The sequence below is a fragment of the Hevea brasiliensis genome, chromosome 9 (genome assembly GCF_030052815.1).
Source record: "Hevea brasiliensis isolate MT/VB/25A 57/8 chromosome 9, ASM3005281v1, whole genome shotgun sequence".
NCBI lineage: Eukaryota > Viridiplantae > Streptophyta > Magnoliopsida > Malpighiales > Euphorbiaceae > Hevea > Hevea brasiliensis.
Genome location: NC_079501.1, coordinates 95,772,858 through 95,798,114, shown reverse-complemented (window position 1 = coordinate 95,798,114; position 25,257 = coordinate 95,772,858). Strand labels below are relative to the sequence as shown.

General features: G+C 31.4%; 3 protein-coding genes across 7 annotated transcripts; 2 read left to right on the top strand and 1 right to left on the bottom strand.

Annotated features, from left to right (window-relative positions):
• Positions 1-2,122: 2,122 nt before the first annotated feature.
• Positions 2,123-8,173, top strand: LOC110665343 (phosphate transporter PHO1 homolog 10). Of its 2 annotated transcripts, XM_021825405.2 has the most exons (13): positions 2,123-2,959; positions 3,915-4,254; positions 4,361-4,409; positions 4,644-4,715; positions 5,518-5,647; positions 5,831-5,951; positions 6,061-6,319; positions 6,503-6,607; positions 6,693-6,737; positions 6,838-6,987; positions 7,166-7,444; positions 7,526-7,662; positions 7,762-8,173. In XM_021825405.2, exons 1-13 carry the CDS (start codon positions 2,404-2,406, stop codon positions 7,862-7,864), a joined length of 2,346 nt encoding a protein of 781 aa, XP_021681097.2. In that variant the 5' UTR covers positions 2,123-2,403; the 3' UTR covers positions 7,865-8,173. The 2 variants fall into 2 exon arrangements, with proteins under 2 accessions (XP_021681097.2, XP_058010017.1); XM_058154034.1 differs by lacking the exons at positions 7,526-7,662; positions 7,762-8,173 and having other exon boundaries at positions 6,061-6,324; positions 7,166-7,381.
• A 5,454-nt stretch (positions 8,174-13,627) lies between these two features.
• On the top strand, positions 13,628-15,592 carry LOC110652461 (uncharacterized). Of its 2 annotated transcripts, none has more exons than XM_021808065.2 (2): positions 13,628-14,273; positions 15,287-15,592. In XM_021808065.2, the coding sequence occupies exons 1-2, from the start codon at positions 13,802-13,804 to the stop codon at positions 15,301-15,303; spliced, it is 489 nt and encodes a 162-aa protein (XP_021663757.1). In that variant the 5' UTR covers positions 13,628-13,801; the 3' UTR covers positions 15,304-15,592. The 2 variants fall into 2 exon arrangements, with proteins under 2 accessions (XP_021663757.1, XP_021663759.1); XM_021808067.2 differs by having other exon boundaries at positions 13,631-14,273; positions 15,266-15,592.
• Positions 15,593-18,335: 2,743 nt separating this feature from the next.
• LOC110673797 (phosphate transporter PHO1 homolog 3-like) lies at positions 18,336-22,106 on the bottom strand. 3 transcript variants are annotated; one of them, XM_058154217.1, is made up of 13 exons: positions 21,968-22,106; positions 21,552-21,934; positions 21,146-21,409; positions 20,938-21,009; positions 20,709-20,838; positions 20,490-20,610; positions 20,121-20,379; positions 19,924-20,028; positions 19,788-19,832; positions 19,543-19,692; positions 19,157-19,435; positions 18,617-18,753; positions 18,336-18,509 (listed from the first exon to the last, which is right to left on the bottom strand). In XM_058154217.1, the coding sequence occupies exons 1-13, from the start codon at positions 22,104-22,106 to the stop codon at positions 18,410-18,412; spliced, it is 2,184 nt and encodes a 727-aa protein (XP_058010200.1). In that variant the 3' UTR covers positions 18,336-18,409. The 3 variants fall into 3 exon arrangements, with proteins under 3 accessions (XP_058010200.1, XP_058010198.1, XP_058010199.1); XM_058154215.1 differs by having other exon boundaries at positions 21,146-21,432; positions 21,518-22,106; XM_058154216.1 differs by having other exon boundaries at positions 21,146-21,420; positions 21,518-22,106.
• Positions 22,107-25,257: the final 3,151 nt, after the last annotated feature.

Here is a 25,257-nt window from a genome sequence, read left to right as displayed (position 1 = left end):
ATTTCTTGTTCATTATGCATTTTGAAGATGAAGCATCAACTCAGAAAGCTCCATTTCAGTTAGTAGTGCGTATTCGGTTCAAACCGAATCGAACTGAATTAAATTATGAAAATTAAATTACATATGTTAGAAATCAAACCGAACCGAAATGGATGAAAAATCGAATCGAATCGTTTTATTTTAGTTTGGTTCGGTTCAAATTGATCGGTTTTGATTTTTTATTAATTTTTAAATTTAGATTTGATTTTTAAGTTATTTGATCTAATTTTAATTTTAATTTGAACCTAATAAACATTAATAAATAAAATTAAATAATTTATATATATAATTAAATATAATTTATAAATTCCCCACAAAAATAAATATTCAAAAATTGATTTGATTCGATTTGAGTCAATTTAAATAAATAAAAATACTATTCAGTTCGGTTCGATTTAATCGATTTTTTTCTCTTTAAAATTAAACTGAACTAAAATAATTAAAATTTTTATAATATAAAATCAAATCAAACTGATTAAATTTTAAAATCAAATTAATTGAATCAAATTAATTCAATTAGATTCAATTTTTTAATTCAAACTGAAATTTATTCACCCCTAATATGTGCCATGGATGACCACCAATGATTGCTTGAGACCCAACCTGCAGCCAACCCCGCCCCCAGCGCTACCTAAAAACCCCTTTGTTTTAATTATAATAATTAAAATTTGGCTATATTTAAAATTTACTTGATTTATTTGTATTTATAATATATATCAAACTATTAATTTTAATAATGCAATATTTTGTACGATTTTTCATATTTTCATTAAATTATAATATGATTTATATAACACACTAATTCAATTTATAATTTTAATTTACTATTAATTTATAATAAAATTTATGTCACTCATATAATATATTTAATCTCTTAATTAATAAATTATGTAACAAATTAGTAAATCTTTTACTTCTAAATAGAGTTTTATTAAAGTAATTATATTTTAATTAATCTAATACATTTATTAAGGAATAATATAAAATTAATTAATATCAACTAATTTTTATAGTGCTATTTTTTTTAATTTAATTTAAAAGATATTTATCTTAATTTATAAATAATCAAATCAGCTTATAAATCTTAAAAATGAGTTGGCTTATTTATTTTATTATAAATTAAAAAAATAAGTAAAGACTTAACTTTTTATTTTAATACTTAAAATTAATTTAATTAAATATTTTATTATATTATTTTTATTTATTTTTTAAAATTTATCATAAATTTTATTTAATATATTTTTATTATTTTAATAATAAATATATTTATAAATTATTTTTTTATTAAATATATTAATAATTTATCTATCACTTATAAATATTTTAATAAAATATATAATTATTTAAAATTTTAAATATTTATAAATTTAAATTAATTTATTAAGAGAAGAATTATGAATTATGTGCACTCTAATATTTACGTAATTACCAATTACGAGATATTTTAATTAATTTTTATTCATTTAAAAAAACAAAAATAAAAAATCTCAAATTCAAAATTTTTCATTTAATTAATTAATTACCTTTTAATTGTTTAAATCACTATCCAATAAAACGGATAGCTGGAAATATCCAATCTGACGTGCAACTGTCGTCCGTGAAGCCCTCGTAAGTTGTAACCGCCCAATAAAGAGCGCCAGGTCATACTTTCTTTTCCACGTAAGGGACACGTGTAGGCCACTAACGGCTCATACTGTTCTCTACCGCAAAATAATTATTATGCTGCTTCCCTCTCCACTGTATTTCATGTGATTCTACCAATCAATTGACATGTCTTGGTCAAAAGTCATATAATACTATAATTAATTAAAAATTTTATTATTATCAAATTTTTATAATATAAAATATTAAATTTTGCTTTTAAAATAAAATAATAAAATATAAAAAATTAAATAAGAAAATTATAAAAAAAATAAATAAAATATATGAAATGAAGAGACTCATTATACCTGGCAAACTTCATGTCAGCGTTGAGCAGAGCAGGGGTTTTACGTGGCACATTACAGAATGACGCATCTCCATGCTCAAAGGAAGCTTTAATGGTAGTATCACTCTTCACTAAGCAACAACTGAAGGTTAACATTCCACTCTCTCTCTCTCTCTCAATTTTTTTTTTTCTTTCTGGGTTCATTTTCTTTTCTTTACAACTCTTGAATTTATGACTGTAATGTTTTCTTGTGTACGAACTGCATGTATATAACGCAATGTTTTTTTTTTTTATTTCTGGGTTCTTTATTTGGGATTCAATCGTTAATCTGATTATTTTGCAGAAGGGAAGAAACTCTGAATTATTAGGATTCTGATAAAGTCAAATTTTTCCAGGAAAACTTTGATTATATAAATTGAACTAGAAGAGACAGAAAGATGAAGTTCGGCAAAGAGTTCAAGAAACAAAAGGTGCCTGAGTGGACTGAAGCTTATATGGATTATAATGGCCTTAAAAGAATTCTTCGAGAAATCTTGCAATGCAAGCAAAGCAGGCAACCCTCAACACCATTGAGATCCTTACATCACAGATTAACAATGCACAGAGCCTTTAGTGGGCTAGAGCTACCACAATCTACCGAATTTCCCAGTAAGGGAGACATTGAAGACCAAGTTATAGATGTTAGTACATCGCTGGAAGATGGCTGTAGAAAGTTTTACAAGACTGAGTTCCTGAGAAAGTCTGAAGAAGGGGGAGACATTGAGGTAATGTTCTTCAAAAAACTTGATGAGGAGCTGAACAAAGTTAACTCATTTTACAAGGACAAGGTGGAGGAGATGGTGCATGAGGCATCTTTGCTAAATAGACAAATGGATGTCTTGATTGCGTTGAGGATCAGGCAGCAAAAACATGATTTTGAGGGTGCCAATGCTGAGGCAAGTTGTTCAAATGACATTGCTGCTGCAAACCACCCCTTGAGGGACATTAATTTAGGTAAGAGCTGAACATCTACTGCCTATTCTGATTTTTTGGTTGACTTGCAAATGGTATGTGTATTCTTTTATATATTTTTAATAGGCAACAATAAAACTACGACAAAGAAGAGAATTGGACCCAAAATAGATTTAAAATTTTGCATCTACTTAAAGAAAGCAGAAACTATGATTTTGGCTACAAATTTATTTTAAGACCTTGGCGTCCTAATTCCAGTTTGGCGAGAAGGAAAGTGAAGAAAAAGAGGAAGAAAATGAGAGAAAGCGATAGAAATAGAACAGAATTTGCAAGGAAAAAGAGATATTGTAACTGCATTCAATTCATTAATTCTCTAATGGTTGCAACTCAATCCATTTATATTCATTCTAAATCAACTATCATTGGCTAGCTCTGTAGTGACTTCCTCGTTAGCAATCAACAGATTAACCACTTTTCCATTGCCAATTCTTCCTCAGTTGCTACAGCTGGGGTCATAACAATTTACATCTAAATTATTCGTTTGTATGCTCCAAATTGATGTGGTGTTTTCCCAAATTGAGTATACTAGTAAGGATTAGCATTGCAACTAGAAAGTAAGAAAACCACGAATATTGGAATCTGGACAGAAGTTACAGATCCTGTCCAGTATTGAACAATCAGTTGCTGGAGAGGATGAATAAAGTAGATAATCTTTAGAACACAATTTTGCAGAATATATAAATGATCTTTTCTTTAAATTTACAGTAAAGATCTTTCAAATTTGAAGAATTCGTTATCCCTATTTTTCAGAATTCAATGCTATATGTGAAGGAGTGGGGAATATGGATGTTAAATTTGGAATGTAAATGGGCAATAATTGTCTGTTATTGGAGTATTCTCACACATGCAGTGGTGATGCAGTTCTGATCTTGGCAATAATTAGATAACTGTCTTTTCCAATTAGGAAGTCATTTGACATATTTAGGCCAACGTGCAGGAAGGGGGTGTCTGGAATCAACCCTCAGAGAGGATACAAGCAATGATTCGGATCCAGAGTCTACTAGCAATCCAGACGTAAACGAAGTTCATACTGCAAATTGTGATAGTGCTTGCAAAGAGGAGGAAAATGATCGTGAACGAGATCCATTGAAAATACTTGAGTATGTGAAACTTAACAATACACTTGAGTCACCTTTATCAACTATTAGAGGAGTTTTCAAGGATTCTACAGATGAGGACCTTTCCTTTAACAAAGAGGAGCTGAGGAAAGTTGAAGAACGACTTAGAGTTGTGTTCATTGAATTTTACCACAAGCTCCGTCTTCTAAAGCACTATAGGTAACTGATATTGCAAATTCCGCGAAACTTATACTTTATAAATACGTTCTTGTTTCTGATCTCATTGAACAACTATGTGTTTATGTTTTTCAAATGGTTGAACCAGTTATATGAACCTTGCAGCATTTTCCAAGATCATGAAAAAGTATGAAAAGGTCAGACATTTACTTATTTTACGGCCGATTTAGATTCCCAAAATATCTATCATAAACATTGACAACCATGAAAGAAAATAGGCCCTTTTTTTCTCATTCTTCTGAATTTTAATGCACCAAAACACTCACACAAGAGAAAAGATATTTTGGGTTGATTGCTTCAGTTTTGGAGCTTGCATGTTCTGTTCTAGTGATAGGTTTCTGTGCTTAATCTCCTGTTCTGGGGTAATGCAGTTCACATCAAGGAGAGCATCCAGGTCATATATGAAAATAGTGGACAACTCTTACCTTGGCAGCTCTGACGAGGTATATTGATTTGTTCATGTTTGAATTACAAGATCAAATAAATGTGTTGTTAACATGCGGTATTCAAGATATTTCATTCTTCATTTAGACATTAAATAATTAAAAAAAAAAATTCTACCATATACTGGGAAATTTAACAATGATGATATCAGAGATAATACCTGTCCTCTAGGACTGGAGGCTGGTATATATTTACTTTGTGTTGGCATCCAAGCATGTACCAAAATAAACATATCCTTATTTCTCTCTCATTCAACATCAATTTTATCAACAAATAACAAGTTCATAAAGTTCAAATTCTTTTGGTTTTCATTGCATTTTGATATTGGCATTAGAAAGATTGAAGGTAAGCAAACACACCTTCTTGATCTCAAGAAAAGAACGTGGTGGTATTAAAATCTGGTGAAAAGTAATAATCATCTCATCTCTGATGGCAAGTGAATTGAATCCTCTGAAAGTGTTTGAAGAATAATGACCAAAATTGGATTGAATTGACTTAGTAAATAAAAATCAGATCTTGAGAGAAGATTTGGATTGCTGATGATTGTAGTTGAGGTAAGGTGCCCATGGTGGTAGTTGATACCCTATATATGGTCATGCTTACCGCCTAAATAGCATTAATAGTCTTGAAGCCGACATCAATTCTACAAATACTTCCATACGAATCTCTCTTGAATCAGCTAGAAAAAGGATGCATTACATTGATAAATACAGCATTTTCATGGTAAATCATATTTATTAAAAGGACTATCTTTTCTACCTGTATTTTCCTGGTAAATCAGATAACTCTCTGCTATTATAGGTGAGTGGCCTCCTTGAAAGGGTGGAGGCTACCTTCATCAAGCATTTCTCAAACTCAAATCGCAGGGAAGGTATGAAGTCACTGAGGCCAAAAGCAAAAAGAGAAAAGCACAGTGTAACATTCTTTTCAGGCAAGTTGTTTCAAGAATTGAGTGGTGTTATTTCAAAATTCAAGAACTGAGGGTTGTTATTTCAAATCTCAGTACCAGGACAGCATTATATTTTGTAACGGATATGCATGTTTGGAAGCATTCTTCAATTTACGTTTCTGCAACCTCCATTAATTGATTGAACCTTTGGGTTACTGTTTTCAGGGTTTTTTTCCGGTTGCTCAATTTTACTATTGATAGCTGTTGTTTTGAGAATACAAGCTCGGAAACTGATGGAAAAGAGGGAAGGGGTCTCATATGTAGTCAACATTTTCCCACTTTACAGGCAAGAGACAATCATGGTCCTAACTAAAACTTTTTGTTTGATAGGATTCTCACAGCTTATTCATCTGGCTTGTGTTTTTTCTCTGAGAATCATTTTAGTTTGATTGCAGTTTATTTGGATATGCTGTCCTACACAAGCTCATGTATGTGACAAACATTTACTTCTGGAGGCGTTATCGGGTCAATTATCCATTTATATTTGGTTTCAAACAAGGTACAGAGCTAGGCCACAGAGAAGTTTTCATGCTAAGCAACGGCCTTGCATTACTTGTATTAGCCAGTTGCCTGGCAAATTTGCACCTGGATTCAGGCTCAAATGCATCAAAGTACAAGACAGTCACTGAAATGGTTCCTTTAGGCTTGGTTGCTGTAAGGTTCTACAAGTAGCTACAGTTTATTTCCATCAGAATGTTTTACTTGTGATTACTGAACAAATTGCTTCTGCAGAAAAATGGCTATTAGTTTTCCACACACTTGAATTTTTTGTTGTTTTGTTGTAAGAAAATATATATGAGATATTTTAAATTTAACCTAGCATGATTATGTATCCAGGTGGTTCTGGTCATACTTTTCTGCCCTTTTGACATCATATACCGCTCTAGTCGTTTTTTCTTTATCCGGTGTTTGTTCCGTTGTATTTGTGCACCACTGTATAAGGTAATCAAACAAAGGGTTACAATAAAATAAATACCTGATGCAACTGAATTAATCTGATAACTTTCTTGATGATATGTATTTGCAGGTTACCCTTCCAGATTTTTTCTTGGCAGATCACCTTGCCAGTCAGGTTTGAACTGTTCCCATCATCCCATGCATTGAACCAATGAGAGGAAAGAGTTTCATTTCATCTTGATTGTGGTGTTAGTGTTACTGCTGTTTGACTTCAGGTCCAGGCCATCAGAAGTTTTGAATTGTACATTTGCTACTATGGCTTGGGGGAATACTCTAGGAGACAAAGCAAATGTCATAATCATGGTATCTATAATGCCTTCTATTTTACAGTTGCTGTTATCCCCTACTGGATTCGCTTTCTACAGGTGACATTTCTAGCTAGTCTTGCTTTGATATTTTCTTCGACGCCATGTCAGTCTTATTATAGAACAATCTTCCATCAGAAAAGAAACAGATTCTTGATAATCATTTTAAATGAGTTACTTTATGTTAGAAAATACGCTGACAGATGTTTGTTCTCTTGAAATAAAATAAAATTCATAGTGTCTTCGTCGATTGTGCGAAGAGAAAGATGCAACACATGGATACAACGGTTTCAAATACCTGTTGACAATTGTTGCAGTTGTAATGAGAACCACTTGTGAACTGAAGAAAGGAAGGACCTGGATAGTGTTGGCCTTGATCAGCTCAGCTGTTGCAGTAATTATGAACACATATTGGGATATTGTGGTAGACTGGGGCCTTTTGCAAAAGAAATCAAAGAACCCTTTCCTTAGAGACAAACTTGTAGTTTCACACAAAAGTGTCTACTTTGCTGCAATGGTAAATATTAACTGATCAAAATGAGAGCTTGGTGTAGTGTTGCTGCTACTGATTCCATATGTTTCTTGGGTTTTTATCCAGGTCTTGAATGTACTTCTAAGACTGGCTTGGATGCAATTAGTATTAGAATTCAATCTGCCAAGCCATCATAAGATTGCTGCATCAACTGTAATTGCCTGCCTAGAGATTATTCGTCGTGGTATTTGGAGCTTCTTCAGGTACCTATGACAATTCCAGAGTCTAAATGAAAGCATTATCAAGTGATTGTTAATGTGTAACTCATGCCTAGAAAAATGGTTCATATGATATTCAACCAGGTTGGAGAATGAGCATTTGAACAACGTCGGCAAGTTTCGAGCATTCAAATCAGTTCCACTTCCTTTCAATTACTATGATGCAGATGCTGATAAGGATGATTAAGCATCAATATTAGCTACCTCAATTCAGGCCACAGTTAGAGGAAGATCTGCATTGTCTCTGGCTAACCATGTTTGCTGGTTCACTTGATGAAGAAGCTTAACCAGATAATCCTTGATGATATTGGTTTTTAGCTGCTGATGAATGCAGCAATTTTTTTTTTCTGTTAATGGATGAATAAATTGCCTTAAATCTTTTAATTATCTCCAGAGCTGTAAAAAGTTTATAGGCTGAAGTTTGAATCTTTCATGGTACACCAAATATAAGCAAAATTCAGGTATTCATCAATGCAAAAAATGATAAATTTATGGAGTTCAGTCCCTAAAATAGGAACAATAAACATGACAAGGCAAGAATTGTTACAATTTGAAGTAAGTAAGATGTTCTATTGTTATGAATTCCACATTGTTAAGTACAGTAAAAGAGCTTAATAAGTCTTTAGGTACGCTCCTTTTGTAAGTTTATTTTTAAAAGTGAGATTTTTTTAAAAGAATTTTTAAAAATTATATAAAAAAAAAAGATATGGAGAACATGACATCTATGATTATTTGCTTTTCATTTAGTTTTAATTGAAACTCGAATTTGATATTTTAAAATTTAATCAGAAATATATGTTACTTTAATTTTTTAGGTCAATCAAATAGAACCAAACAATTAGTTGATCTCGTTTCATTTTCAAAGGTATAAGGAATTAAAAAGTCTCAAGTTGGAGTTTATTTATTTATTTATTTATTCTGAAATTTATCATATTTAGGATCGGTTTGGGGCACTCAAAAAAATAAGTTGAAGAAAAATAAGTTTGATAATCTTATTAAAATGTGAAAATATTTATACATACATGATATAAATATATACCATTAATTTAGTATTACAACCAAATAACAAAAAATATTTTCATGAAAAATATTTTTTAAGAAAACAGTTTTTATAAAAAATATTTTCTATATAATTCGCCAAACAAATGGACCTATAGTAAGAAATTCGATCCATTGAGCTTTTATTAAATAATTTATTTATTATTACGGCTTCGTTTATTTCACGGAAAATAACTTATATATGAAAAATATTTTTTATGAAAAAATTTGTCACGACCCAACCTATGGGCCGGACCGGCACTAGGACCTGAGCCAGCCTAAAGCCCCCGAGACCCGTAGTAAGCCTAACTATTCCTTAACCCAACTCTAATGCCCATTTGGGCCCAATTTCAAGAATTCAACCGGACAGAGTCCGGCCATAAAATGGACCTTTCAACGGGGAGTTTTTGACTCACCCGACCTGTAAACACAATAAATAATCAATTGGGGAGCTCAGCTCACCCTCCATATACTCTTATCAACATAAAAATAAATGGGAGCTCAGCTCCCTCATCCAATCCATCAACATGCATAAAATAATAAGTTTACAGGTCCAAAATAATAATTTACATTACAGACCCAAATCAAATAAATATTTCTAACACATGCGGAAATTCTAGATGTTTATAAAATTACACAAACATGAATAGACGACCTGCGAGGGAGAAAAGCAGGTTAACCTCAAAAATATCCTCATGTGGCCTGGAAAAATATTGAACAGGAGTGAGCGTTCGACTCAGAGAGTAAAATATCAATTTTAACCATAATCTCTATAACTATCTAAAACTAATGCACCCTGTAGAGTGAAATACAACATCAGCAATATTTTTCATCATAACAGCAAAAAGGTAATTTGGAGCACTCACACACCCAGTAATATCAATCATAATATATAGGAGCTAATCCCCTATACAGCTCTCTTAAATCCAACTTGTGCCAGCGAAGAACTCAAGCCGGACTTTCACTTAATAAACCAAATTGGGGTCCCAGCGAAGAACTCAAGCCGTGACTACCCCGAAGGATCAGGTCCCAGCGAAGATCTCAAGCCGTGACTACCCGTCCTATCCATAGCCAACACCACATCACACGCACGCCAACGCACGCACGCTGCTCCAAATTACCACAACAACATCCATGGCACTTTAACAGTTGTGAATGCAACATAAAACGTGCCTAAAGTTTAACTACATAGATATATACATATAAGTGATGCATGAGCATACTTGAACATATAATAATAGTGAAATTACAATTAAAATTAATATTTTACTCACAGACTTGACAGCAATCACTGTGACGGCTAGGCGGAGGAAGAAGGCTGTCCCGGCTTACCTAACAATTTTATTACAATCATTTAATAAATTTGACTCAATACAAACTAAGAAAAGACCAAATACGTCCTAAGTCGTGCCGAAAATCCGGCAGAGTCTCTCCTATACCTAAGACCTACCCAATCTGCAAAAGGGCTCAAAACGCACTTTTATATTCACAATTCATACACTCACAACTCAATCATATCACACAGCCCCTCCTGGCCCATCCAAACAGTCATCAATCACAATATGTAAATTTACAGTTTAGTTCTTATAATTGATCATTTTTTGCAAAAACTGCCCAAATAAGCTCTAAAAATTTTAAAACTTTGCCCCGCGGTCCCTAGCAATATTTCTAGACTATTGCAAAAAGAATCATAATTTTCTGAGCTACCACGAATATTTTACGGATTTTTAATCCCATTTAAGCACTAGAAAATTACGAAAAAGTAAAGTTCGGATTTACCTATGCCGATTCTGACTTCGGGACGCGCTTGGGATGTCTGACAATGGTGGGGTAGCCAAAACCTTGATCCAATTCGGAGACTTTTTGGTGAGTCGATGCATGCGTAGGAAATTCATGAACCTAGACAACTGTCGAATTTCCGCGAATTGAAGATACCTACACGAAGCCCACAATACGGGGGTTAGTACATAAATTTTACAGAATTTTCTAAGCTCATTAAATGCTCTGAAAAATACTGCGAAATTCCGTGGGACCCACTCAAAAACGGTATCGAAAAATTTCGAAATTTATATTGCCGCGAAGCTCTCGACGAGTGGAGCGCTCTGGTACTCTCGGTTTTTTCGTGGGGTTCACGGTTTGTGAGAAATCTTGCCCAAAAGTCAAAATGGGCTAAAACTTCCCGGGCAAAAAATTGGACAAACCGCTTGATGGATTTCGGTGTTCTTAGTGTCTATGGAAAGCTCTCGACGAGTAGATGGATTTAAACACAAGACGAGGTCCGATTGGTGGCCGGATCGGCCGGAATTCGACCGGGAAGTCGAAGGGTCGCGTCGCTTCGTGCGACGCTTGCCCGGCCTTCTGAGCGGCCAAGCTGAGGCGGCTAGGGGTTCTTGCGCGGCTAGGGTGGCGGGAAGTGGTCGTGGCCAGTGGGCGGGAGGAGAGAGAAAACGGGAGAGAAAGAGAGGAAGGTCGGGACGCGCGCAGGAAGAAGAAAAAGGAAGAAGGAAGGCTGGTCCGGTTCGATTCGGCCGGTTCGATTCAAAATATAAAATTTTAAATTTTTACTCTGCCTTGGGACCAAAAACGAGGCCCAAAAATTCCGAAAAAATTTTAGAAAACTCAAAAAAATTTGTAGACTCCAAATACATTTTTAGTTTTGCCACGTGATCTTTAAATTAATTTTTAAAAATCATCAAAGTTTTATATTTTCGGAAAATCAAACCCGATTTCGAAAATCTGAAAAATTTCAAATAATTTCTTAAAATTTAAATAAAATTAAAACATCAATATTTGCCCAAAAATAATAAATTTAAAAAAAATTAGGGGTGTTACAAAATTTTTCAAAAAAATATTTTTTATAAAAATATTTTTTATTGTTTGGTTGTAATATTAAATTAATAATATTTATTTATTTCATGTATGTATAAGTGTGTTCACATTTTAATAAAATTTTTAAAGTTTAGAAAATGGAAAATGACTTTCTTTTTTGAAAAATGGAAATCTTTTTTTTTTCGATTAGAAAAATATTTTCTGTTAATTAATTTTCTTGAGTACTTTCAAACATTAAAAAATTAGAAAAATATTTTTAAAGAAAATATTTTTTATGAAACAAACAGAGCCTAATATTGATATTTTTTTATGGAATATTAATAGCTTTAAATTGAGGTTAAATGAAAGTTTTTCTTTTTTTTGTTATCATGGTATGATTTATCTTCTAAAATTGTTAACCTGATATGAAAAGAACATCTTTTAAAAAATTATGAAATTTTGGATTAACTTGAGCAATAAACTCAATTCAATGCAAATCAAATCTATTTATAAGAATGATATGATCGAACCATATTAATATTGTTTGTTTTTTAATAAAAAAGTTAATTAATTAATTAACTTGGTTGATGAATACAGTCAATTTGACAAAATATAATTTAAATTAATTTAAGGTCAAAGTTTTATTACTTTTGTTTAATTTTTGTATAAAAAAATATTAATAAACTTATTTAACCTTATTCAGAATGACTAAATAATATAAATAGTTAAAATTATATAAATTAAAGGTTTATTTGACAATAACTTTTGAAACAGTATTTAATATTTTGATTAAAGTAAAAATATTATTTTTTTTATTTATATTATTCAGTAGTATATTATTTATATTGAGATAGTGGTTCATAAAAATCTATTCCTCATAACTTTTAGAGATTGAAGGAATATTTTGATAAAAAACAATAAGATGATGTAACTATTTTATATTTAATAACTACAGCTCTGTTTGGCATTGAGTTTCAGAGGCTGAAACTATTTTTCTGAATAAAAGCATCATTTTAGATGCTATTAAAAAAAGTAGTTTGGAAAAATTTGTTTTGTTATTTTAGTGTTCTTATGATTAAAATTGATCAAATTTAATTTTTAATTATTTTTTAATACTCTCTAAATAATATATTTAAAAAAGTGATTTTTTTCAACTGCAGTTTCAACAGTAATGCCAAATAGGCCTTACGTCAACAATTATCTTTATTAAATACTTTTACATTAAAGTCTCGTTTGACAATATTATCTATTTTAATAACTTTCAACTATTTTAATAACTGCCAGTTATTTTACTGTATAAATAAATTATCAACTATTAGTTAATTTAATAGGTAATAAAATAGTTAATAATTACTATAATAACTAATATTAGGGGTGTGCAAACGGTCGGTTCGGTTTTGAACCGAACCGAACCGATAAAACCAAAAATTAAAAATTAAAAATTTTAATAATCGAACCAAACCGATTGATAAGAGAAAATCGAATCGAATCGAACCGATAATATATCGGTTCGATTCGATTTTAAACCGATCAAATCGAAATTTATAAAATTTCATATTTTTAACATTAAATCTAAATAATAAAAACATAAAAACAAAAAAAATAGAAATCAAAACTCAAAAATCTTAAGGTTTGGTTCGGTTTTCTTTGATTTCGGTTCGGTTCAATTCGGTTAGATTCAATTTGATTTGATTTTTTTTTATTTCCTATATATATTAATAATTTTGGTTCGGTTCGATTTTTTTGATTTTTTTATGAAAATAACCGAACCGAACTGATTAATCGAAATTATCAAAATTATATACCGAACCGAACTGATTAAATTTTAAAACCGAACCGATTGAATCGAATTAATCGGTTCGATTTGATTTTTTGGTTTAAACCGAAAACTGCTCTCCCCTAACTAATATTATTGAACAAATCTAAATAATATAAATAGTTAAAATTATAAGACTAAAATGTATAAGATTAACTAACGTTTTGTAAGATTAAATAAGCAGATTTTATTAAAGTGTTTTAAAAAATAAAGATTAAATAATTAATTTTAATAAATTATAGGGATGTTATAGTAATTTACCTTTAATTTAATTTTAAATCGATGGTCGGGTGGACAATAAAAAATGGTCAGCGGTCAGCTCCCAAGACAAGGGTTTTAAGGAGGTTTTAAGCTATGGTCATGGGTTCTGTACCCTCTTCTTAGACGGCGACGGCAACGTCAACGACGAATCCAACTGATTTTCACAACCTCGATTCGTCCTCTGGCTCATCAGACCCTGCCATGACCTCTTCGGATCCCAAAGCCCCAGAATCAGCTACCCATATTCCTTCCAAGGATGAATTGTCAAAAGAAACCACAAATTCTTCAATTGGCACCCAAAACCCAGATGAATCAGATCAAGAAACGAAACCCACTGAGGAAGAGGAGGAGGAAGAGGAGGGAGAGTGTGGGTTCTGTTTGTTCATGAAAGGGGGTGGATGCAGAGATGTTTTTATAGATTGGGAGAATTGCATCAAAGAGGCCGACACTAACAAGGAGAATGTTGTAGATAAGTGCTTTGATGCGACTGCGGCGTTGAGGAAGTGTATGCAGGCTCACGCCGATTATTACGAGCCTATTTTGCGGGTGGAGAAGGATGCAGAAGAGAAGTTCATGAAAGAATTGGAGAACGAAAAGGCGTCAGAAGGATCAGAATCAAATGTGGCTGAGGAGGAAACAGAAATAGTTGTGGATTCCAAAGATTCGACGAATGGTAAATGAGATGGTTAGGTGATTGTTGATTTTTTGTTTTGGGGGCTTTCTTGAAAGCCAAATTCTGTTTGTTTATGCTAATTTGAACTAATTAATGCAATAGAACATATTAGGAATTAAGATTTACTTCCTTAATCGATATGGGTATTGGGTTAACAAGAGAAGGTGATCGATGAAAATGTTTAGAACAAATGAATGGTGTTGATTACTTTCACGTGAATCTACATTTAACAATCATTTTTATGTTATGTGATATGTTTTTGGCTGACTAGCATATCTCAGTTGCACATTTTGTTATATTTTGGGTTTACTTGTTTAGTAGAATCTTTGGGTTATTGTCTCAATCATACTTCTGTGAATGCCAGTGAATTTCACCACTCTTACCAGTTGACTTTTCTGATACAATGGTGATGATGTTTACTTGAGAATGGTGATATGATTTACGGGTTTATTTGCTAATGAGACAAGAGTGTATATATATAATGGTAAAATGGAGTTCCTGAGGAGCAATGCTGCTAAATATATAAATTTGATTTTGTGGTAGGATATTCCTTATGAATGCTGACAACATGGGTACTTAGAGCTGATAAAATCATAACTGCATGAAATTTTACCTAAAATTAGACTGTTCTTTCACTCTTTTCCTCTGTGGTTCAACTCCTGGGACTGTTATCCTGGTAGAAGCTGAGTGGTGGATATTTTTGCAACAACCAGAAGATGTGTGGTGGATACTTATTTCTTTGTGCCTGGAGTTGCTAAAATCTTTACCAAGATGACAAACTCTATAATGCAGATAGTATTGGGAAGTCCAATTGCTGCTTTCTATCATTGTTGACATGATCTTTCAAATGATTGCTACATATGAATAAGGATTGTTTGGATTTGTGCTTCGCACTGTTTGTTTCTTATGCTTTATTGCTTTTTATCTTTGTCAATCTGGTTGTTCAAGACTGAAGTGAAAGTGTGTTGATACTTTTGACCTGGTCTATACAGGTTAATTTGCATTATTTGCAGGTGTGATACAGACCTGAATCAGATGGCACACTGGATGGTCCCAAGTGGCACACTAGATGATCCCAGCAACAGGATGGGATTCCAAACAAGTCTTCATTCCCTCACTAACATAATAAGCGGGTCTGGAAGAATTCAATCAGTAAGGGAGTTAGGCATTAATTTATTCCCATGTCTTTGATTTAATTGTAGAAATTATAGGAATTAATTATGCATTCAAGTGTATAATTCCAAATTAAGAACCATAATTTGTGTATTTATGCATGAATTGGAATGAGGAATAAAGGGTGGAAAATTTTGACTCTTTTATCTCGCTTGTAAAATAGATTGCAGCTCCCCCATTAAGCTTGTAGGTTGCAAGCTCCCTTACGAGCTTGCGTTGCAATTCACCGTAGGTTGGGGAAAGAGCAAAGCCAAGTACCCTTTCGACTGTGATTGTCCCGTGTGGAAATATTCATTGTATCGAGTGAGAGAGAGTAAACCTAGTGCCAATGTCTAAACCTAGTGCCAATGTCTTACATTTTTAATTTGAAATGAGAATATGTGCTGGGGAGAGTGGTGAATGATAGAGACTGTTGCTGCTTTAGCTTACAGTTTTCATCTTATCATGTGAACCTTGCAGGACAAATGGTGTGCTTACATGTTCAGGCACACACATGAAAAAGAGGGAGAGATGAGAGAAATTTAAAGACCCTGCTTCCTGTCAACGAACATGTGCATCCTGTTAAACACGTTTGCCACTTGCTATTGCCAAAATTAAGTTACAATTTTTCCCCCTTTCTATTTGTTACAAGACCCTGCTTTCCCCAAGCTATGGTCTTGGGGAACATATTTTCCAAGATCAATTGTGTTAGATCTAGATGCTGTTTTCTTTTCCATGATCAATTCAGTTGCAAATATTTTACCTTGACAAAGTTGTTGGAGAATCTAACATAATTCTCCATATTCTAGATTTTTAAAGAGGCAACCCTCAAGTTGTTTTTATGCTTTGTTGCATTAATGGATTATCAATTAAGCAAAACTGAAAAACTGATTGACCTTATAATTTAGATCAAACCAAATCAATATTCAAGGAATAATCAAACCGAATCAAATAGACAAATATCGTTACTGTTTGATTAAAGAGTAAGCAAGCTTGGAAAGGGTTGGGATTAGTCTATTGATTGGACCTGGACAAAATATACGTAAGTCCTATAAAAAAGTAGGCCTCGATTCTTTTTTTTTTTCAATTAAGCAAGTGAAAAATTGAACCTAAAATTGAAATGATCTAAAATCTCAAATTGAACTAAACCACCAATTCGATTGAATCGAATTTTTGGATTTAAACAGAAAATTGCAAACCCCTACAACTAGTTGGAGCTTGTATGGTGATGTTGTCTAGTGCTTATGGTAGTAACTGTACTTAAGCAGAGCTTAAAGCAGGATAATGTAGCTTTTCCTTTTATCCCTGGTTACATAGTACTATTAACATTAGAGTGCTACAAATACTTGAGCCCTTGAATATGATTGATTTAAGTTCATAACTCAACATGAGAGCAAGACATTAGGAGGCATGGAAATTGTAAAACTGGCAAGTTCTTGTTTGTCATATTTGTTCCTTGTGCTCTAGTATGGAAGGCTAATTAGTAATGAGTGATCCTACGCTTGTTAATATGGTTTACACTTTACTCCAAATACTAAAAGCCTCTTTGGGACTGTGGTTCTGTAAGAATTAGACTGGTTTTGATAATCTCTCCGATCAGTAATGACATTGAATTGAATATAGAATTGACTAGGGAGAATAGCATCACTAATGCCATATATAGAAAAAAAAATCCAATAATAACATCATTCTTGATGTTGATGATTGCCAATTGCTTGACTGATGGTAAAGATAGCAAAGGCTGGCTTTTGAGTGAGATGATTCATAGTTGAATCACTCGGTGGTCACATCCTGACCTTTATCATTTTTTATATCACTCTCCTTGCTTGTTACTACTACATATTGATTAAAATGTGGAGCAGGATAAATAGGAAAGGAACAAAAGAATTCAAAGTATTGGAGAAGGGATTAATTTTTTTTTTTTTTTTAATTCGAAGCATTTAGTTAGAGTGAGCATTCAATTGGTTCAGAATTGAAAATTAAATTATTAAAATTACAATCAAATTGAACCAACAAAAGAACTGAAATATTTGGTTCAATCGTTAAAAAAACAGAACTAATTAACAATAAAATCTAATAAAAAATAAAAAATAATTAATTTTTTTAAATTGAATTGTGCTCACTTGATTTATTTACTAAAATTACAAATTAAATTAGAAAAATAATTATTTACTCCTTATATTTTAATAAAATTAAATATTTAGTCTCTATATTTTGAGAAATATGTTATGTAATCTTCTTATTTTTATTCTAGGAAATGTTTAGTCTCTCTCGTTATTTTTTTTTTACTCAAATTAGTTAAAGGAGAGATAATAGTAGTATATTGAATTGTTGATCGTGATTTAAAAGTATGGGACTAAATAATTATACTATTCAAATCATGGATTAAATAGTTGAGTTAAAAAAATATTTTATTAAAATAATGAGAGGGATTAAACAGTTCACTGATTAAAATTATAATTGTTTGGCCAGAGAGAAAGTGAGAGCAAGTGATAGGAAAATTATTGCCGTTGTTTATCCTAATGACCAGATCAGACTGCAAAAATATTTTCAGGGTTGATCATTCATCATGATTTAAAGAATTTCTCTTTTTCCCAAAAAAAAAAAAAAGTATTTGACTGTTTCTGCTAATCTGCTTTATCTAACGTTAAAACGACAAATTAGAATAGATCAAAGGCAAGTATATATCTTCTAGAAAGTTTAACTAACAGAGAAACCAAAAATCAAACAAATAGTAGCTGCACATGAATATACAGTTAAGAACACAAGGCACTTTTGAAAATGGGTTCTTTATTTTAATTATTATTATTATTATTTTTCCTCTTGTTTCTGTTACTTGTCAAAAACGTCGGTTAGCCAATTATATGAAAAGAACCTGCTGGGTTATCTTTTACTTTTTCACCCGTCAGAAAGCGTTTCTCTGTATGATTTTTCTAGTTTTCTATGCTGTGTTAAATTCTCCAGGTTGATAAATGTACAGCTAGCTATCCATCTTTGTCATCATCCTCGTCATAGTTGAAAGGTAGTGGTACGGATTTGAATGCACGAAATTTTCCTGCATTGTTCAGGTGCTCATTCTCCAACCTATCAATGATGAAACCATTGAATTTTTAGTGAAAATGAGAGGTTTTATAAGCCAAGTCTTTGCATTGTTAAGAATATTCCAAGTTTGCATTCTTGCATGCATTTACCTGAAGAAATTCCATATGCCACGTCGAATGATCTCCAGGCTAGCAACAATGGCAATTGAAGTTTCTCTATGCAAGGAAAAGAAATTGAAATTCAATACGGTTTGCAACCAAGCAAACCTCAGCAAGACATTCAACACCTGCAGATCATATCAATTTAGTTATTAACAAAATATATATGATGGAATCTATATGTAATGGATCAGAAGTTAGTTTAAAGGGATGATTGCCTAAATTTTTATATTTAGAACTCTTGACAACATAAACATCATGTAATGGGACTTTGTAAAGAAAATAGAAAGGGTCTAACTCAACTCCAAAAATTAATTTAAGAGAATCATTGTCTGAATTTTTATATTTAACACTTTTACCTTATATCTAGTCAATGTAAGATAACACGCCCTTTAAACCTAGACAAGAACATTTGAAATATGAAATTTGCAACACAACATTGCGGATGACAAAATCAAGACATAGACTAAGTTTAGAAAATTTTTTTTCTAATATAATAATAATAATAATAATTCCTTTAGAGCTACTAACCATGGCTACATAGTACACAATTTTGTGAGGGACAAGGAGTTTATTTCTCAGCCAGCGGTTCTTGGAATGGCGCTGAAGAAGTCCCCAATCAATAACCAGATCCCAATATGTTCCAAAGATTGCTGCTATGACTGAGAATATCCAAGCTATTACTTTCCAACCAACCCCTTTGTTCAGACTGTAAGCTGTCCTCAGGGAAACCGCTACTACTGTCACAAAATACTTCAATCCATTGTATCCATGCATTGGATCTTTCTCTTCAAACAGGCGCCGTAGGCACTGAAACAAATTGATAATAAAACAACATGTTAGCCAATATATAGCTAATAATTTTTTCAAAAAAAATTTGGTACAAATCATGATTTTAATGGTTATATATATGTAACCTGAAGAACGCGAGACCAGTATGGAATCCCAGCAACGATGAAGTAGAAGGTGTTGTATACAGTACTGGTGTTGCAAGTGTTTTCTCTTTGTTTATAGTCTCCCCAACCATAGTAGCAGATGTAGAACTCCAGACTTCTAATGGCTTGCACCTATATCAGTACATTGATTGGAATTTATTATTCTCATATTATTGCAGAAAAGGGTTGTTTTTTAGACTGAAATATAGCATTGGTCACTAACTAACCTGGCTGGTTAGTTGATCTGCCAAGAAGAAATCAGAGAGTGAAACCTGAAATGGAAGAAGAAATTTACAAGACAATTAGAAATCCAAAAATTAATTTAAGTTTCATATTTTATTCAAGTCTGCTACAATGTTTGACCTTGTAGAGAGGAGCTGCAATACAATGAAAGACACATGTGAGCAAGAAGAAGCGAGCTGAGCGGTATAGGACATTGAATGGCAAGAACAATAGGATAAGTAGAAGCTGCAGAGAAATGGGGAAAAATGATGAATTTCGCTTGGAAATTCTGAAGTTGAATGGAGCTGAGAAGAGTAGAATTAGTTGAAGAATCTTACAATAACCAGGTTTAGAGGGAGAAGTTCAGTTAATTGCTTGTAATCTTTTGTTTTAGGATCCATCTCCATGTCGAGGTTTAAGAGCACACAGATTAGTGCTAGTACTGCAACACCAAAACTGACAAGGAAAACTTCTCGATAGCCCATTTCTGTTCCTTGTTTGAAACCAAATATGAAGGAATAATTCACTCGGTATCGCCTCCACAAGTATATATTTGCAGCGTACATTAGCATATGCAGGACAATGAACCCAAACAAGCTGCAAGATATATAGCTTGTCAAAGACATGGGCCATAGCTAAGCATGATCAGATAAGCTCTATTGCTTTGATCGAGTTCTGGGAAGTAGAAATTAAATCACTCAGTTTACCTGTAAAGGGGAAACATGGTTTTCATGTATGTTTCTCTTCCTGGATTATCCATGATATTGCGGGCATGTACGATCAAAATAAGAGCTATTATGAGAGCTGCCGTGCAGCCAGAGAAAAAACCTGAGAGTTTTTCCAATAAAAAAGGACTCAACACCATAGAGATATCTGAATTTACATGTAATTAAGCAGAGCAGTTGTTATATCAACAGAAATTTTACCCACAAAAAATGTTGTCCTATGCCTTTCTCTTTTGGCATTTGGTCTTAAGATCCTCATGCCCTTACTGCGATTTGAGTTTGAGAAATGCTTAATGAATGTAGCTTCAACCCTTACCATGAGTCTGATTACCTATATGATATATACACATATATGGCCATGAAATCATAATTCTTTTATTTAAACTAAACGAAAGGGGTTCTTTAGATGGAGATCCAGAAAGCTGCTTGCCTCATCAGAACTGCCAAGGTAGGAGTTATCCACCATTTTCATGTAAGCTTTTGATGCATCTCTTGAAGTAATCTGCAGAGATTAATATTAGCAATGCCAAATAAAAAAAAAAAGGTGAGATTAAAATCATGAAATTATTAGTCAGTTAATTAGATGAGAAATCTGGGTTATATCATATATGCATGCATATATATATATATATATATACCTTATCATACTTCTTCATGATTTTCGAAAATGCTAATGTATTCAAGAAGCTGTAATTCTTAAGGAGACGAAGCTTTTGGTAGAACTCAACGAAAGCACGCTTGAGTTGCTCCTCAACTCTCCTAAGATTTTCCCTGGTGAATTTCAGTTGTGTCTCCTGTGGAACTTTGAGGATGCCTTTGATGGTGGAGCAGGGAGTCTCATGTGTGTTGTTGATCTTGACTTGGTTTAGTATCTCCAATGGAGCTAGCATAGTGCCATCATGCTGGCTTGGACCTTCATCGCAAACTAATACCCAAGATTAATTATCTGAAAAGCAAATGATCTCTAGAGCAAGGATTAATTAGATTATAATAAGAGGTTAATTACTTACTAGTTGCACCAGCTCCAGATGGAAAGGAAGCTGCCAATGTAGCAGCAGAAGCTGCAACATCAGAAGCAAGACGAGTCATATCAGCAGAACTATCAGACCAGAGAGTAGGTTTTTCCACTTTGATCCTAAAAGCAATCAAGGCATCCATTTGGGTATTTAACATGCCAGCTTCCTTCATTACGTCTTCAACTTTAGCCTTATAAAACTTGTTCACCTTATTGAACTCATTATCAAGCCTTCTAAAATAAGCCAGTTCACATTCTCCTCCTTCATCCGAAGACATAAGGAACATAGTCTCATAGCTTTGAGAGCCATCACGGTTAAAAGAATTCACCAAAATGGCTTGGCTTTCAATGTCAGAAGAAGAAGTGGAGGAGCCCTTGGGGCTGTTGTTTCTTTGCGTTAGGCCACTGAAAGCTCTATACAGAGTTAGCTTTCTCTTTAGGACACAACTTGGGGTGACTGGTGGCTTGTTTCTTAGCTTGAATATTTGTATCTCTTTCAAAAGGGTTTTGAGGAAATCATAGTCCATGTATGCTTCTTGCCATTCTGGCACCATTTGTGCACTGAACTCTTTACCAAACTTCATTTTTGCTTTTGTAGAGCGTGAGGGTATTGGGGTTGCTTTTGCTTTGAGAAAATGAGCAAGAAGATAATTAACACAATAACAATACTGAAAGCAACCTCTGCAGATAGGCTGCTTGGGTTGGCTATTCCTCTCTCTATATATACATATTCTTGCACGGCCTTGGAATTTTTCTCTTTACTTTTTTAGACGAGAGTTGGTTCCTTGAATTTTCATGTTGTACAATTTTAATGCCTTTCAAATGACAGAGAGGAAGCATGAAAGGAACAAAGACGCAACGATAATACACGTGGTGGGCGAGGGGAAGACGATAAGGGACCCAATTGAAACCACTGTCACGTGGTTTATGGAAATCAAGGTTTTGAATTTTTTTTTATTTATATTATTTTTAATATGGTTAAAAAATTATTTAAAAATTAATTTTTTTAATTATATTTAAAAATTAATTAAAGCCAATTCTATGATTCACGTTTAATATTAAAAAATATTATCCCTTTCATTTATAGTATAATATTCATATTAAAAATTTAAAATATTATTATCTCAGTTTATTACATTAAAAAATTTATTAATTTTAAAATTTAAGAGGATTGTTTTAATAATATTTTAAAAGTTAATTTTCGTAGTGAGAAATAATTTATATATAAAAAATATTTTTTAAAAAATATTATCTATGAAAATATTTTTTATTATTCGATTATAATATTAAATTAATATTATATATTTATGTCATATATGTATAAATATTTTTATATTTTAATAAAATTATTAAAATTTAAAAATAATTTTCTTTTTTTAAAAGAACAAGTCGTCATTTCTTTTAAATAAATTAATTTTTCTTTAATTAAAAAAAATCATTAACTCATTTTCTAAGTACCAACATTAAAAAAATAAAGAAAATATTTTCTATTTAGCCTAAATTTAATTTATAAGAATGAAATTCTTTATACCTTGCCTTTATCTTTAATTAATTTTATTGGGTTGATTGTAAAATTAATTTAAAATTTTATAATTATATTGATGATTTTAATGTCACTAAAAGGTATTTAACTTATTTTATAAATTAAAAAAATTATTTAAAATAAATTAAAATTTATACTTTGACGAAGCATAAAAGATTATATTATCATAATAATAATTTAAAAATCAATATTAGCCTTGTTTCTAACAAACTCTTAATTACTTAAAATAGTACATATATTTTTTTTATTTTAAAATTTTAAATTTTTTTATAAAAAAAATTAAATTAAATTTAAATGCTATTAACCAAATAATTTTATTTTTAAAATAATTTATAAGTTAAAAAATATTTTTTAAATAAAAAATTAAAAGTAAATAGTGCATTGAGAAACTCATTTTATTTTATATCCTTATGTTTCTTTATTCAAACATAAGTATGGAGGTTTAATTATTACTATAACATAAATTAGCCTTCATTTGAAAATTAGCCTAAAAATTAAGGTTAGTTTGTTATCATCCCTAAATTATTTCCAACTCCTTTCTTAAGTCTTGACCTCATTAATTAATTAATTAGTTAGTTTATCAATAATAGATTAGGTAGTATGAATCTTACTTAAACTCAATCCATCACGAATCCAAAGTATAAGGGTCATATTTGATAATATTAGTTGTTTTAATAAGTGTTACTTGTTTTAGTAACTGTGAGTTGTTTTACTAGGTATTAACGGTTAAATATTAGCTGTTAGTAATTAGTTTTTTAAATAGTGATTTAAAGCAGAAGTATTCAGTAAAAATAATTATTGGATTAACCATTAAATGTAAAAATAGTGGTATTATCTTATTGATTCTAGTCAAAATGCTCTCTCATCTCTATAAGCTAGGAGGGATAAATTTCCATAAACCACTCTCTCAACCTCTAAACACTACTATAAATATTATATCAATGAATAATATAAATAAAAGAGATAGTGCTTTAACCATGGTTAAAATACTAAACGTTACCTTACAAGCTGTTACTAAATAAGGTCAATATATATAACAAGGTTCACTTATTAAATATATAGATCCTATATAATTATATTTTAGGTATATGATGGATGAGTTTAGACAAGAATTTCCTTAATAGTATAATTGTCTGGGACCTTCCAGCCCCTTCTTGTGTTTTTGTTAATTAATAAAATGTTGATTTACAAATCTTAGTTGCCATGGTCCATAAGGTTGAATATATATATATATATATATATATATATATATATATATATATATATATATATATATATTTTACTTAAGTAATTTTTATTAGAACAAAAGCTGTCAAGATATAATTCTGATTTAATGATGAATTAAAATTTGTACAAATCATTTATAAATAACTCATTGGTATTTATTCTATAGAAAGTTATTTTTAAAAAAAATCATTAAAGTAAATATTTATATTTAAATTTATGTAAAATTAATTAATTTTTATATAATAAATATATAAATTTAAATATAAATATTTAATATTACAATTACTACTTATTCTTATATAATACCAAATTTATAACAGCTATCTTGATATAAAATTTAGGTGTTACCATTTAATAACTTTATTTTTTTAATAATTGTTGAAATGATCTTTCTTGCTTAATTATCTGAAAGATTTACTGTAAATTCAAACCCTGGGAAGCTTATGATACAAAAGTCCACACGTTTATAAATTCTTGGCTACCCCAAATTCCTTGCATTAGCTGTTTATTAAGTGCTATTTTGACGTTGGGCCTTGAAATGGAATCTTCGCAAAATGTCTGTACATGAAGCTGTGTTAAGGAAGAACCTTGGAAATTACACCAACCGAAGAAAATTACTAACTATAATAAGGATACGTTGTATAAGAAAATTTTTTGCCTAAATTTGATCTATTATAAATTTAAAATATAAATATATATAAGATTAATATATTTAATAAGTAAATCTCATTATATATTTTATATTTTAAATTCATAGTAAATTGAGTTTAGATAATTAAAATCTTGATATATAATGATAAAAAATATCATATCAAGCAGAGTTAAAATTAACCAACAAACTTTAATTCAATGGTAGTAAAATAATTTTTAGGACTATAAAATTTTAGGATTGTTTTTATTTAAATAAAATATATTGTGAAATCCACCTATTAAATTATGGTCTCTCACGGTTATATTTTAAGTTT